The sequence below is a fragment of the Pseudorca crassidens genome, chromosome 14 (assembly GCF_039906515.1).
Source record: "Pseudorca crassidens isolate mPseCra1 chromosome 14, mPseCra1.hap1, whole genome shotgun sequence".
Classification (NCBI taxonomy): Eukaryota; Metazoa; Chordata; class Mammalia; order Artiodactyla; family Delphinidae; genus Pseudorca; species Pseudorca crassidens.
The window spans coordinates 15,639,041-15,651,311 of record NC_090309.1 but is presented as its reverse complement, the minus strand read 5'-3'; the positions used below and the strand labels follow the sequence as shown (position 1 = coordinate 15,651,311).

The 12,271-nt window shown below is 40.8% G+C and overlaps 1 protein-coding gene across 1 annotated transcript in view; it reads left to right on the top strand.

Annotated features, from left to right (window-relative positions):
• DNAH6 (dynein axonemal heavy chain 6) overlaps positions 1-12,271 on the top strand; it is a 291,954-nt gene that overhangs the window by 130,635 nt on the left and 149,048 nt on the right. Inside the window, exons 30-33 of the mRNA XM_067703886.1 lie at positions 4,649-4,786; positions 7,605-7,772; positions 9,756-9,904; positions 11,247-11,354. Of these exons, the coding sequence (XP_067559987.1) occupies positions 4,649-4,786; positions 7,605-7,772; positions 9,756-9,904; positions 11,247-11,354 (563 nt within the window). The remainder of the gene's footprint in view (positions 1-4,648; positions 4,787-7,604; positions 7,773-9,755; positions 9,905-11,246; positions 11,355-12,271) is intronic.

Sequence of the window (12,271 nt, the reverse complement as noted above, 5' to 3'; positions counted from 1 at the left end):
ATCAAAATTAAAATGGCAGAAATACCTCCAAAAATTCTTTTTTAATGGTCAATCAATTGCTACACAATTAGTGTCTTTCAAAAAGAGGTGCGGGGGAGAAATTAGCCCCTGACCGCTATCAGCTAAGAGCTGGCCTGGTTCAAACAGACTCTGTGCTTCTCCAGTTGAACTCAAACAGCTTCACAGACCACCAACATCAGACTTGGTCACTTTGTGCCCATGATGCCGTGAGACAAAAACCACACCATAATCAAATCTGAGAACAGACACAAACAAGAACTCTGTCCAAACCACAAAAATGACCGAATATCCTCCTCTCTCCACTAACTGGAGTAACTGCTACATCTTTACTGACACCTTGAGCCACACTGCCCTATAGACTCCTAGATAGATGTTATTATGATACCCATCAGAGAATCACCTCAGCTTTCTGCCAACAAAAATTTAGAGTGACGTGGTGTCCCCTAAAAAGACATGTTCAAGTCTTAATGACTGACAACCTGTAAATCTGACCTGATTTGGAAGTAGGGTCTCTGCAGATATAACCAAGCTAAGCTGAGGTCTTACTGGACCTGGATGAGCCCTAATCCAATAATTAGTGGATTTGTAAGAAGAGGAAAATTCGGTTATAGACACACAGAGAGGAGAAGGCCATGTGAATATACACAGAAGGTGAGCCAAGGAACACTCATCATTGGCTGCAAACATGAAAAGCTATGAAGAGACGAGGAAGAATACTCCCCTAGGACTTTCAAAGTGAGTATGGCTTGGCCAACACCTTGATTTTAGACTTACAGACTCCAGAACTATGCAAGAAATAATTTCTGTTGTTTTAAGCCACCCAGTTTACAGTCATTTGTTACAATCACCCTTCAAAACTAATACATAGAGCAATACCCTGCTTCATTGAACCTTCCTCAAACTTTCCTATAAGAAGTCCTTTTAATGTTCTTTTACTGAGACATCTCATGGTTTCCCATGGTCTGTGGTCTCCCTTTTGCAATAAGCAATAAACCCAATTTTTTTTTACCATGGATGAGTTCCAGTGATCTTTTTTTTTAAACATCTTTATTGGAGTATAATTGCTTTACAATGGTGTGTTAGTTTCTGCTTTATAACAACGTGAATCAGTTATACATATACACATGTTCCCATATCTCTTCCCTCCTGCGTCTCCCTCCCTCCCACCCTCCCTATCCCACCCCTCTAGGTGGTCACAAACCACCTAGCTGATCTCCCTGTGCTACGCGGCTGCTTCCCACTAGCTATCCACTTTACTCTTGGTAGTGTATATATGTCCACGCCACTCTCTCACCTCGTCACAGCCTACCCCTCCCCCTCCCCATATCCTCAAGTCCATGCTCTAGTAGGTCTGTGTCTTTATTCCTGTCTTACCCCTAGGTTCTTCATGACCTTTTTTTTTTCTTAGATTCCATATATATGTGTTAGCATACGGTATTTGTTTTTCTCCTTCTGACTTACTTCTCTCTGTATGACAGACTCTAGGTCCATCCACCTCACCACAAATAACTCAATTTCATTTCCTTTTATGACTGAGTAATATTCCATTGTATATATGTGCCACATCTTCTTTATCCATTCATCTGTTGATGGACATTTAGGTTGCTTCCATGTCCTGGCTATTGTAAATAGAGCTGCAATGAACATTTTGGTACATGACTCTTTTTGAATTAAAGCTATGGGCATTGACTGCAGGCATGCTATAGGGAGATAAATTTTAGCAAATAGCCCATATTGAAGATAAAGATCTGGAATTTTTTAAATTGAGGTGTAATTGACATATTATATTAGTTTTACGTGTACAACATAATGATTTGTTATATGTATATATTCCAAAATGATTACAGTAAGTTTAGTTAACATCCATCACCACCAATTTTCTATGTCTTTGAGTTCATGTTTTTTTTAGATTCCACATAGTAGTGATATCATACAGTATTTGTCTGACTTATTTCACCTAGCATAATGCCCTCGAGGTCCATCCATTACATATTGTCACAAATGTGATGTATATGTCACAGCCAATTTTCTTTATCCATTCATCCATTGTTGGAAACTTAGGTTGTTTCCATGTCTTGGTTATGGTAAATAATGCTTCAATGAACATGGGGGTGCAGATATATTTTTGAGTTAGTGATTTTCATTTTCTTTGGATAAATACCCAGAAGTAGAATTGCTGAATAATATGGCACTTGTGTTTTTAATTTTCTGAAGAACCTTCATAATGTTTTCCATAGTGGCTGCACCAATTTACATTCCCACCAACAGTGCACAGGGGTTCCCTTTTCTTCACATCCTCACCGCACCTGTCATTTCTTGTCTTCTTGATAATGGACATTCTAACAGGTGTAAGGTGACGTCTCACTGTGGTCTTGATTTGTATTTCTCTGATGATTAGTGACGTTGGGTATCTTTCGGGATACCTGTTGACAATTTATTTATGTGTCTTCTTCAGAAAAGTGTCTTTGCCCATTTTGAAATTGGTTTGTTTGTTTGTTTTTCTATTGAGTTGTATGATGTCTTTATATATTTTAGATATTAACCCCTTATCAGATATATGATTTGCAAATATGTTCTTCTATTCCTTAGGTTGCCTTTTCATTTTTTTGATGGCTTCCTTTGATGTACAGAAGCTTTTCAGTTTGATATAGTCCCATTTGACCTGGAATTTTCTTCTTTTAAAACTTCTGTCCCATTAATATCCCTTGAGAAGTCTTCCTGTACCCCCCACCACCCAGGGAATGAAACCATTGCTCTACAACATGAAGGAGTTCCTCAGCTTTGTCATCCATAAGACCAGCTTCATCTTTAGTCTTATCCATTCTGTTGTTTAGTCCATCTATTTCATTTTTGTAATCTTGACTATAATATGATTAATTTCCAGGTATTATTTCTTATCTCTCACTAATTCTTTCTTAGAGCATCTTGTTTTATGATAGGAATGCAATTTCCTCTAAAATCTCTCTGAGGGTTCCATTTGAATTTTTAAATCTTTTCTTTTGTTCTCCAAATTACCTCCATTTTCTTCAGGGTTGCTCATTTAGTTTATTCTTCTTCTCTCTTCCTTGTTGGTGATGTTTCTCAAATATGTGTTGACTTCTACTACTTAGTTCTTAAGTGAGCACTGAGTTGATTAGTGAGAACAAATTGTTTCCTCAAAAGGCCCCTGCCTTAAAAGAAAAAGCTCCCCTGATCTCTGTGGGAGTGTAGTATGTTTGGTTAGCAGGCTTCCCCATACAGTGTGTGGGCATGGGCAGCCAGGAAGCCAGAAACATTTTATAAATGCCAAAATAATAAGGACTTTTCTTCTAGTAGTGAAGTTAAGTGGGTTTCACTCTTGGATGGAGCTGTCCATCCTTTTGACTCTCAGTTGAGTAAAGTGGAGGTCTGAAATCATCTGTCTTTTTTTATCTCTGCTTTCCTTATCTCCCAAGCCTAATGTCTTCTTCCAATATCTCCTTATATCTCCCAAAGACAGACCTCCCCCTTTCTCTACAAGACAGTCCTTGGGTTTTGGGCTGGAGGGAGAGTGTCAGCACTGCCAGCCTTAAGAGCCCTGTTTACTCTACTTGGAATAAGGAGAGGGAAGGACAGAGAAGGGAAGGACCAACAAACCTGATCTTTCCAAGTACTCATCTTTGGCTAATTCCCAAGGATCACCCTGGGACCTGTGTCTGCTTTTCTTGCATGTATTGCTGTTGGGTTCGGAGTTTCTTGGAGACCCCCCTGAAGGGCAGTTCTTCCTTCCCTCTGTCTTGGGCCTGCATTCTGCCCTTCTCAGTTGAGTAATCTGTATCTATGTATTTTCCATCTTCCAAGATTTTTTTTTCAAAACTTTCTTCCTGCTGCTGGTTTCCCTTCCCATTATACTTTTATCAAGCAGGTACAGGTATAAGTGTAGGTACAGAAATGGAGAGAGTTCTACCTTTCTGTCATTCATGGGCATTTAGGAGGAAGGGATGGTAGCAGTATATGCTCAGTTGACCATCTTGAAACAAACAAACAAAAAAACATTAGCTCTATTTTTAAAGAGATAGAGATGGTATAATGCAATATTTGTAAAAATGCTTAACCCAAAATTCAAGTCTCTAAAGGAACTTTCCTGTGTAGATAGCCACAAGTACATATTCATTCTCCTCCACCATTAAGATTCTGCTGTAGAAGAAATTAACAACCATTACATTACCCTGTGCAGCTGTGCTTCTGCTCAGTGGTCCCTGTTTGTTGTCTGCCATGTGTAGTACCTGGTAAAGATGATGAAAGCTTCTACCAGTAAAGTTTTTCAAGGTTTTCTTAAGTCATTAAGTGTGTCTATTCTAGGTGTTAGTTTCTTTGGGAACCTGTGAAGTATTTACATAGGTGAACAGAGGTTATGAAAAAGTAGGAAAATTGGTCAGATTGTCATTTTATTTAAAAATAAAAATTAGCTTCAAATCATTTATAGAGAAGACAAAAAGATAATTCCTCTTAGAGAAAGGTGTTAACTTCTGACATAAGACCAGGATTCACATAAAACCATTGCTGATTTCCAGATACCACCTATTTTCCTTTTACTATTTCAGCTCAAAATTTAACTTTTGAAAGAGTTCAACTCTACAATATATAGTTGAATGTATTTTGATTTCAGATGATGGGGCGCTTTTTCAGTGGTCTGGCACAGTCAGGGGCCTGGTGCTGCTTTGATGAATTTAACCGAATTGACATAGAAGTTTTGTCAGTCATCGCACAGCAGCTCATTACCATCAGGAATGCCAAAGCTGCAAAGGTAAGGCGCTGGTCAGTTGTCTGTGGAGATCGCGTTTCTTAACTTCATAATGAATTTACAGCATGTTGCATCTTAGGAAGGACAGTGCTAACTTTAGCCTCTGTATTCCAAGTTTCCAGTGTCATTGGTGAGTATTACAGCAACGGGACTTAGTTGGATGAATTAATTGCTCATCCAGGCAACACAGAGAAACAACTGAATGGCAGACATTGTGCTGGGACCTGAGGATACAGAGCTGGTGAGACTCAGTCCCTGCCCTCATGGAACCTTGTTCTTCCCACCCTCAACACACGTGCACATGCGCGCACACACACACACTCTTGTACTCCCTGTCCCTTTCTCCTCCACCTCTCTTTTCCTCCTCACCTTTCTTATTCTTGCCTTTGACATATACTTCTCTGCTAGGTTTCTCTAATGCTGCCTTATCTAGGCTCTACTGCCTTCCTCATGACCCCTAGTCTCAGTCTATTGCTGGTAGAAAAATGAGAGAGGAGTCCTGGAAAACCCAGGGGGACCTTGACTCTCCAGAACTCACTGGACTGGAAAAGCCAAGGAGTGTAGGGCCAGATGAAGATATTAAAAGGGCCTCACTATTTAAAATCTGATTTAGCCCATATGAGCATGTTCCTGGAGAAGGGTGTTGTACTGGGAAGGTGATGGCAGTGAAGGATGGGGCCAAGTCCCCTACCACTCTGTGTTGACCTTGTGAGATTATGTCATGAAGTCACCAAAGGGCAGATTGATGGTCAGCCAGTACAAACCAGAACAGCCTTGCCAATTGTTTAATATTTAAATAGTCACTGCCTTGAGCCCCTGGAAGGTCCCCACCATTACCTTGGCCCCTACCTGAAAAGTCTCAGACCTCCTCAGAATCCAGCCAGAAGGGTTCATCCTGACCTACAAAAGGGGCCTCTGGACCCAGCTCCCGCTCTAGGGACAAGAGCCATTCTCATCAGAAAGTGCCCTGCTAAAGAGCTGTTAAATATTTTATTGCCTCTGCAAAAAATCATATTATAGAACAAGTAAAAAAAAACAGAAATTGGACTTTTACCAGCTACTAAATTGTACACGTCATTGTACTTTACACTTATTTCATCTTCACACCAAACCAGTGTGAAGTAGATGGCGTTTTCCCAAGCTACAGGTCAAAAAGATTCAGAGACATTAAAACATTTCTGGGAACAACATAGAACCAAGACACACATCTAAATCTGTGTGACCGTGAGGTCCACGGTCCTCCAACTACACACCCTCTGGGAGGCCCGCATTAAAATCAGGGACCACCAGATATAACATAATGTCAGTCATTATCACCACCCTGAGCGCTTAGCATGCTTAGCAAAGCCTCAGGAGCAAGGGAGAAGGAACCAGAGAGAACGCAGGCAGCCTTGAAGCATTGCCAACTGGAGGGCAACCATGTGAGGTGAAAGGAAGGTAGGAGGACATCTGAGACTAACCAAATCTCACCCTTGACTTTGCCAGTGGTCAGAGGAGATAGTTGGAGTAGAATACGCCCCCTAGAATACGTGAAGAAACTAAAGCACAGCAATTTACAGGTTTGAATAACACAAAAGCCATTAAACAGCAGCAGGACTGGGGTCTCCAGTTATGGGGTCCAGCACTTTCTCCTCCAGGCTATGACACATCACCCCAGCTCTGTCATGGTCTTCCCCTGTATTCTTTGTGACTGAATATAGTGCCTTCATCCAGTCACCCACCTAGAATCCTGGAATTCGTCTTGAATTTTTCCCATTGCCATCAACCCCAGAATCTAAGCCATCACCAAGTCCATTCAATTGTATCTCCTAGATCTCTCTCATCTCCAATAAGAACTCCCTAATTCTGGCTCTCCTCATCTCCCCAATAACACTCCCTACTGGTCCCCCTGTCTGTAGTTTGTCTAACCTGTCCAATGCCATCTTTGGTCCTATCACTCTGCTCAAAACTCTCTGTTTCCGCCCATCCATGGAACAAAATCTAAATTTTTTAGCCGAGCATGCAAGGTTTATGATGCTCAGGGCATAGCCTACTTACACTTTCCTCCTAGAACTTTTCCCTTTAGCAAAGTGAATAGCTGGCCATTCCCTGAACATGCAATGCTGTTTCTTGTTCTTGCTCCCTTTGACTGGAATGGCTGCCCTGTTCATCTATGGGAAATGCCCTCTTCATTCTCCGGGTCTCACACGGGCTTCCCTGCTCCTCATATGAGCTTTGCTCCCTGCAGGCTCTGCACACACCTCCACTGTAGCATTGATTGCACTGCATGGTCATGGTCCTAGGTCTAACCCTACACAACAAGCCCAGGAGTTTCTCAAGGGCTCTGCATGCCCATTCCTAACCCATTGCCTGCCTGGCACAGATGCTCAATGGATGTTTGCTGTTGAATGAAAGTGAAGGGGTAATTCCAATGACTCTAACAGTGGGGCCTCAACCACTCAAGGACTAAGGTCAGATTCGAATTTCTTAGGGACTCCAGAAAGTAGTGGCGGAGAAGGTTTAGTGGCCATTAAATCTAAGTTGAATTGAGGAGTCTCAGCGAAAGATGTTGAGGCCCAGAAGATTACAGGTCTGGGCCAGGAAGGCGGAGACACCTGGGGCAAGGCAGGGGCAGGAAGGCAGAGAGCAGGAAGCACGTAGCCCGGAAGAGATTGGGAGTGGGTAGGACAGAATCAGGAGGGAAACATTCCCAACAGCAAGAGTCAGTAGTCTTTGCTTGAATGCATGTTACACAAGTTTTGTACTCGAGTAGTAATTATGGGAAAGAATTTACAGATGTTGGGGGACGTGTTAGCTTATATTTTCTCTTTCCCTTCAACAGCTCTCTAGATTCATATTTGAGGGGCGGGAAATCAAGTTGGTTATGACTTGTGCAGCCTTCATCACAATGAATCCTGGATATGCAGGCAGAACTGAGTTGCCAGATAATTTGAAAGCCCTGTTTAGGCCCTTTGCGATGATGGTTCCAAATTACGCATTGATTGCAGAGGTGAGCTTCACATTATAAAGCAGCAAAAACTTAAGCTTATTTCTTTTATTTAGTATTTGATTATTGTGGTAGAAAGTTTCCCTTATGAATGCAGTCTAGCCAAGGTTATACAGTATTGTTTCCTCTTAAGTGTGTAGATATCATTACCACATAGAATGTTTTGTTCTGTGTGTATGTGTGTGTGTGTGTGTGTGCATGTGTGTTTGTGTGTATGTGTGTAACTGCTATATCCCTAAAGCCCAGGATGGTATCTGGAATATAGTAAGCCCCCAAAACTGGAATGAATAAGTAAGTATAATTAGCCAGTCCATTGGGGTTCATCAGTTTGTCTCTAGGAATTAAAACGTCTAGATTATTCTAAAAAGACTGTATTATTCTCACTTCTCTCGCTGCATTATTTTTTTTAATTAGAGTCAAGGGATGTTAAGTAAAAGCAATACTAATCACTAATGATGGAGGTCAGGGATTTGTTTCTAGTCTGTATCAACTTAGTCAAAAAATAGCAACATTAATAAGCTAATTCTTTATGATTGTATTTGTTCCTTCTGTATCTATCTAGGAATCTTTCTATTTAAACTTTTTTTTTGTTTCTTCATACTAGTTAACACCCAGTGTATTAAATTTTATATGTATTTTTCTTGGCACTTTTTACCGAGGCATAATTTATATATAGTAGAGGGCACAGATCATAAGGGTACAACAGAGTGATTCCTTACACATGTATTCACCTGTGTGATCACCAAGACCAATATATAGGATGTTTACAGGACTCCGGAAGGCCCCTCATGCTCGCTGCTGTATTTCACAGCAAGGGATGCTACCCCTTTTCGAACGGAGCTTCTCAGAAAGCACATATTACTCCTGTGGCTAATAAATTCCTGACAACAGCTAATTTAAAATATTCCTCTGCATGAATTAAAAGTAATTGCCTAAGAATAGAATAGACCATGCCAAATCCTATCATTAGAAAAAGTACAACTTTTATTAGTATAATGCCTACAGCATCTCATGAGTCCCCCAGTGTCCTCTGTGGGTAAGATGGGGTGGTGGGCAGTTAAAGCAGGTGGCATCTTCACTCCAGACCCCTCTCTGGACAGGACAGTAAATGACTTGCTCATTGTCCAAAGCTGGTAGGAAGAAAACCAGGTTTGGAACTCAGTCCAACATTGTGTTCACATCTCACGTTTTGTCCTATTGTTATATTACTCAGTAATTAATTGGAGAAATTTAAAAATCCAGTCTTCTGAGTGCTATTCCTATTGTTGTTACAGATTAAATGAATCAGGGTCTGTCATCAGTAAATATTTTTAATCACCTGCAGTGCACAGAGTACTGTGCTAATAGGTAGTGATAGAGGAATGAAAAAAACAGACACCAGTATGAAATCTCTGCATTATCTCAAATCACAATTCCAAGGCCAACTGCAGTGATTTGAGTAGATTATGGATTGAAGGAAGTGTCCATATCCACCTCCACGTATCATCACTGATTTATTTAACCAAGGGTGCAGAAACTTGTCAGAGGCAAGGTGGCTTCCTAGGGCAGGGAGAGGCTGCAAATCTTTGTGTAGCTTCCCTTGACTCCCAGGGAGCCTAAAGGGAGTGCATCACTGACACTGTCAGATCAGGGAAGCTCAAGTCTTGCTTTTATACTCAGGCCTCACAGCACCATCCAGCCTCCACGATGTGAACATTTTCACAGTGGGCTCTGCTGCTCCTCGAACCAAATGTCACCAAGACCACATCTTCATCTGTCGAAAGAAAGCAGAATCAGTGCTCAGACATCCCCATATAATATCCCACCTTCCACCTTGTGGCACAAAACCTTTTTCCCTTCAATCTTTACATTTCCTTGTTAAAGGGTATAACAACTTGGAGAGATACAATATAATACCTAAAGTAGATTTTGAATACATTGGTATTATGCTAATATGTTTTTATCAATATAACATAATAGACACTGCATTATATTTTCCCATTCTAGGTAATTCTATATTCTGAAGGATTTGAATCCAGTAAAATATTAGCAAGAAAAATGACTCAGATGTATAAGCTTTGCAGTGAACAGCTCTCTCAGCAGGATCACTATGACTTTGGCATGAGAGCCGTGAAGTCTGTACTGGTCATGGCTGGGTAAGAAACCAAAGTGGGCAAGAGTCAAGTTTCCAACCATGTCATCACTTGCATTTCGTGAGTAATTCACAGATGGCTCTTAAAGCAACTTAGCAAGTGATTAATAAATGTGAGCTGCTGCTGTTGTCATCATGCTTACCTTGACAGCCCCCTGCTACAGTGAAATGGGGCATCTCTCTTCATCCCAAGGTTCTTCACTGTGAGAACCAACATAGCTGCCCCCAGACCAAACCTGAGTCTCCACTAGGCTTTGGGTAACTTTTGTTTCCCCTGAACTTGTCACATACAATGGGTTTCAGTGTACAAAAGGCTTTACCACCATGAGGTAGGATGATGAGAGTTAAAAGACATACAGTTTGTTATGCAGATACACTAATTAAGTCATACACGTCACCTGACAAAGCATACTTCAGTTTCATCATTGCATCCGCAGTCCAAGCTTTTATCCTAGACGCCCCCTCTCTCTTTACAGTTTGGTCCAAGGCTGAGCTTCTTTCTAGTTCCTAGTAGAGCAAGATCCTTTTCTCTTCTCAGGACCCAGTTTCTCTCTTTATAACCTCTTGACATGCCCACCTGTGGCATCCCCAGCTTGTCCAGAGTCTCTGAGGGAATCTATCCTCTCAGGCCGTGACTCGCTGGCTCAAGCTCCGCCCACACAGGACCCCTTCTGCCTGGCTCCTGTACCCCAGGCTTCTGCACAAACCTCCCTGGCTTTCTACCCTCTGTTTCTTCTTTCAACCTCCTAGATACAGTATTTCTCCTCTTTATAGGATTGCCATTAAAGGAAGAGGGATACTAAGGAGTTGAGACACTTGTATTCAGAGAACACGGGCAAGACAGACAAAGGAGCAGTCATCTAGAATATAATGTGTGAGGGCAACCATGGGACTGTGCCCTGGGTTCGTTGGCAGGGGATGGAGGGACTTTCTAGAGGAGGGAATGTCTGAGCTGGATTTTGAAAGAAAAATAAGAGCCAGCAAAAGACCAAAGCAGAGCATTCTGGGATAAGAGAAAAGGGAGTCACAGGGATATGAATCATCATGATGTATTCAGGGAACTGTAAATACAGGTTGGATAAAGTCTGGATTGATGGGGGGAGCTTGAGAAAATGTCCTTGTCATTCTCCTCAAGGCTATGTAGCCTGTGCCTGACTTGTCCGTGTGCTCTCTTGGAGATGGACACTGGGCATGCAAGGGAAAATGGTACCCTCCTTCCAGCAGGAATCTGCAGTGGCGTGCCCTCCACAGCTTTCTGCAAGCAGAATCCCCGACCCACAGGTTTGGAAAATCACATTCCATATTATGTTCTTGCAATGTCATCTGAATTATTCCTTTAAATTTAGGTCTTTAAAAAGAGAGAACCCAGACCTAAGTGAAGATGTGGTATTGATAAGAGCTTTACGAGACTCTAACTTACCAAAATTCCTAACAGATGATGCTGTTCTATTCAGGTAAATTTCTAGGTGCGACAGATAAAGCATAGCTACTGTGTAGAGGTAAAGCATAGTTTATCTTCAGATATGTCTGCCTCTAACAAGGTATCATCTTTTCTAGAGACACCTATTGCAATTTTTAAAATACTAGTTTAAAAGATACTAAAGTTTTAGCCTTAATCCAATCATTTATTTTTTTCAAAATATTTATCACCAAGCTGCATGCTATGCAAATTAGCATTGGGTTACAAACTCCTGACCTAAGAGAAATTCCTGACTCAAAAGAAGCAGATTTGGGCCCCCACATAAATGTGATTGCTTTTATCTATTTCTACTTTTATTATTTAGTTTTATGTTTATCCAAGTCATATAAGTATGTGGTTTTAAAAATAAAATGCTATTATAAGTTACTCTCATGAAAAACAACAGTTCCCTGCCCTTCACCAAGTCCCACTTCCCGAAGGCAATCATTTTTCAATTCATTCATTCGTTCTTTCCTATTTCCCTCCATATTTTTTTAACATCTTTATTGGAGTATAATTGCTTTACAACGGTGTGCTAGTTTCTGCTCTACAACAACCTCCATATTTTTTAGTACCACGTTTATGCCATCTCATGACTTTTCCATTTTAGATGTTATCTATTAAGTTACTAACAGAGAGATGAGGGTATGCACACGCACCTCTCCCCCTCCACCCATCCTCTCTGTGTAGTCATGTTACAATATAACTGGAGCTAAATATTCAGGATTTCCATAATTTATTATAGAAATATAAATGTTACCTAAAACTGCACTATCTTTCCCTTGTTATTAAATTATCTAGCTTTTCATCTTCCCTTCATATATTATCTTAATTTTTGTTTTTTATTCCTTTTACCTACTTTTCTATAAATCTATCACTAATTCATTTCAAATTCTGCCAGAATATAAATCT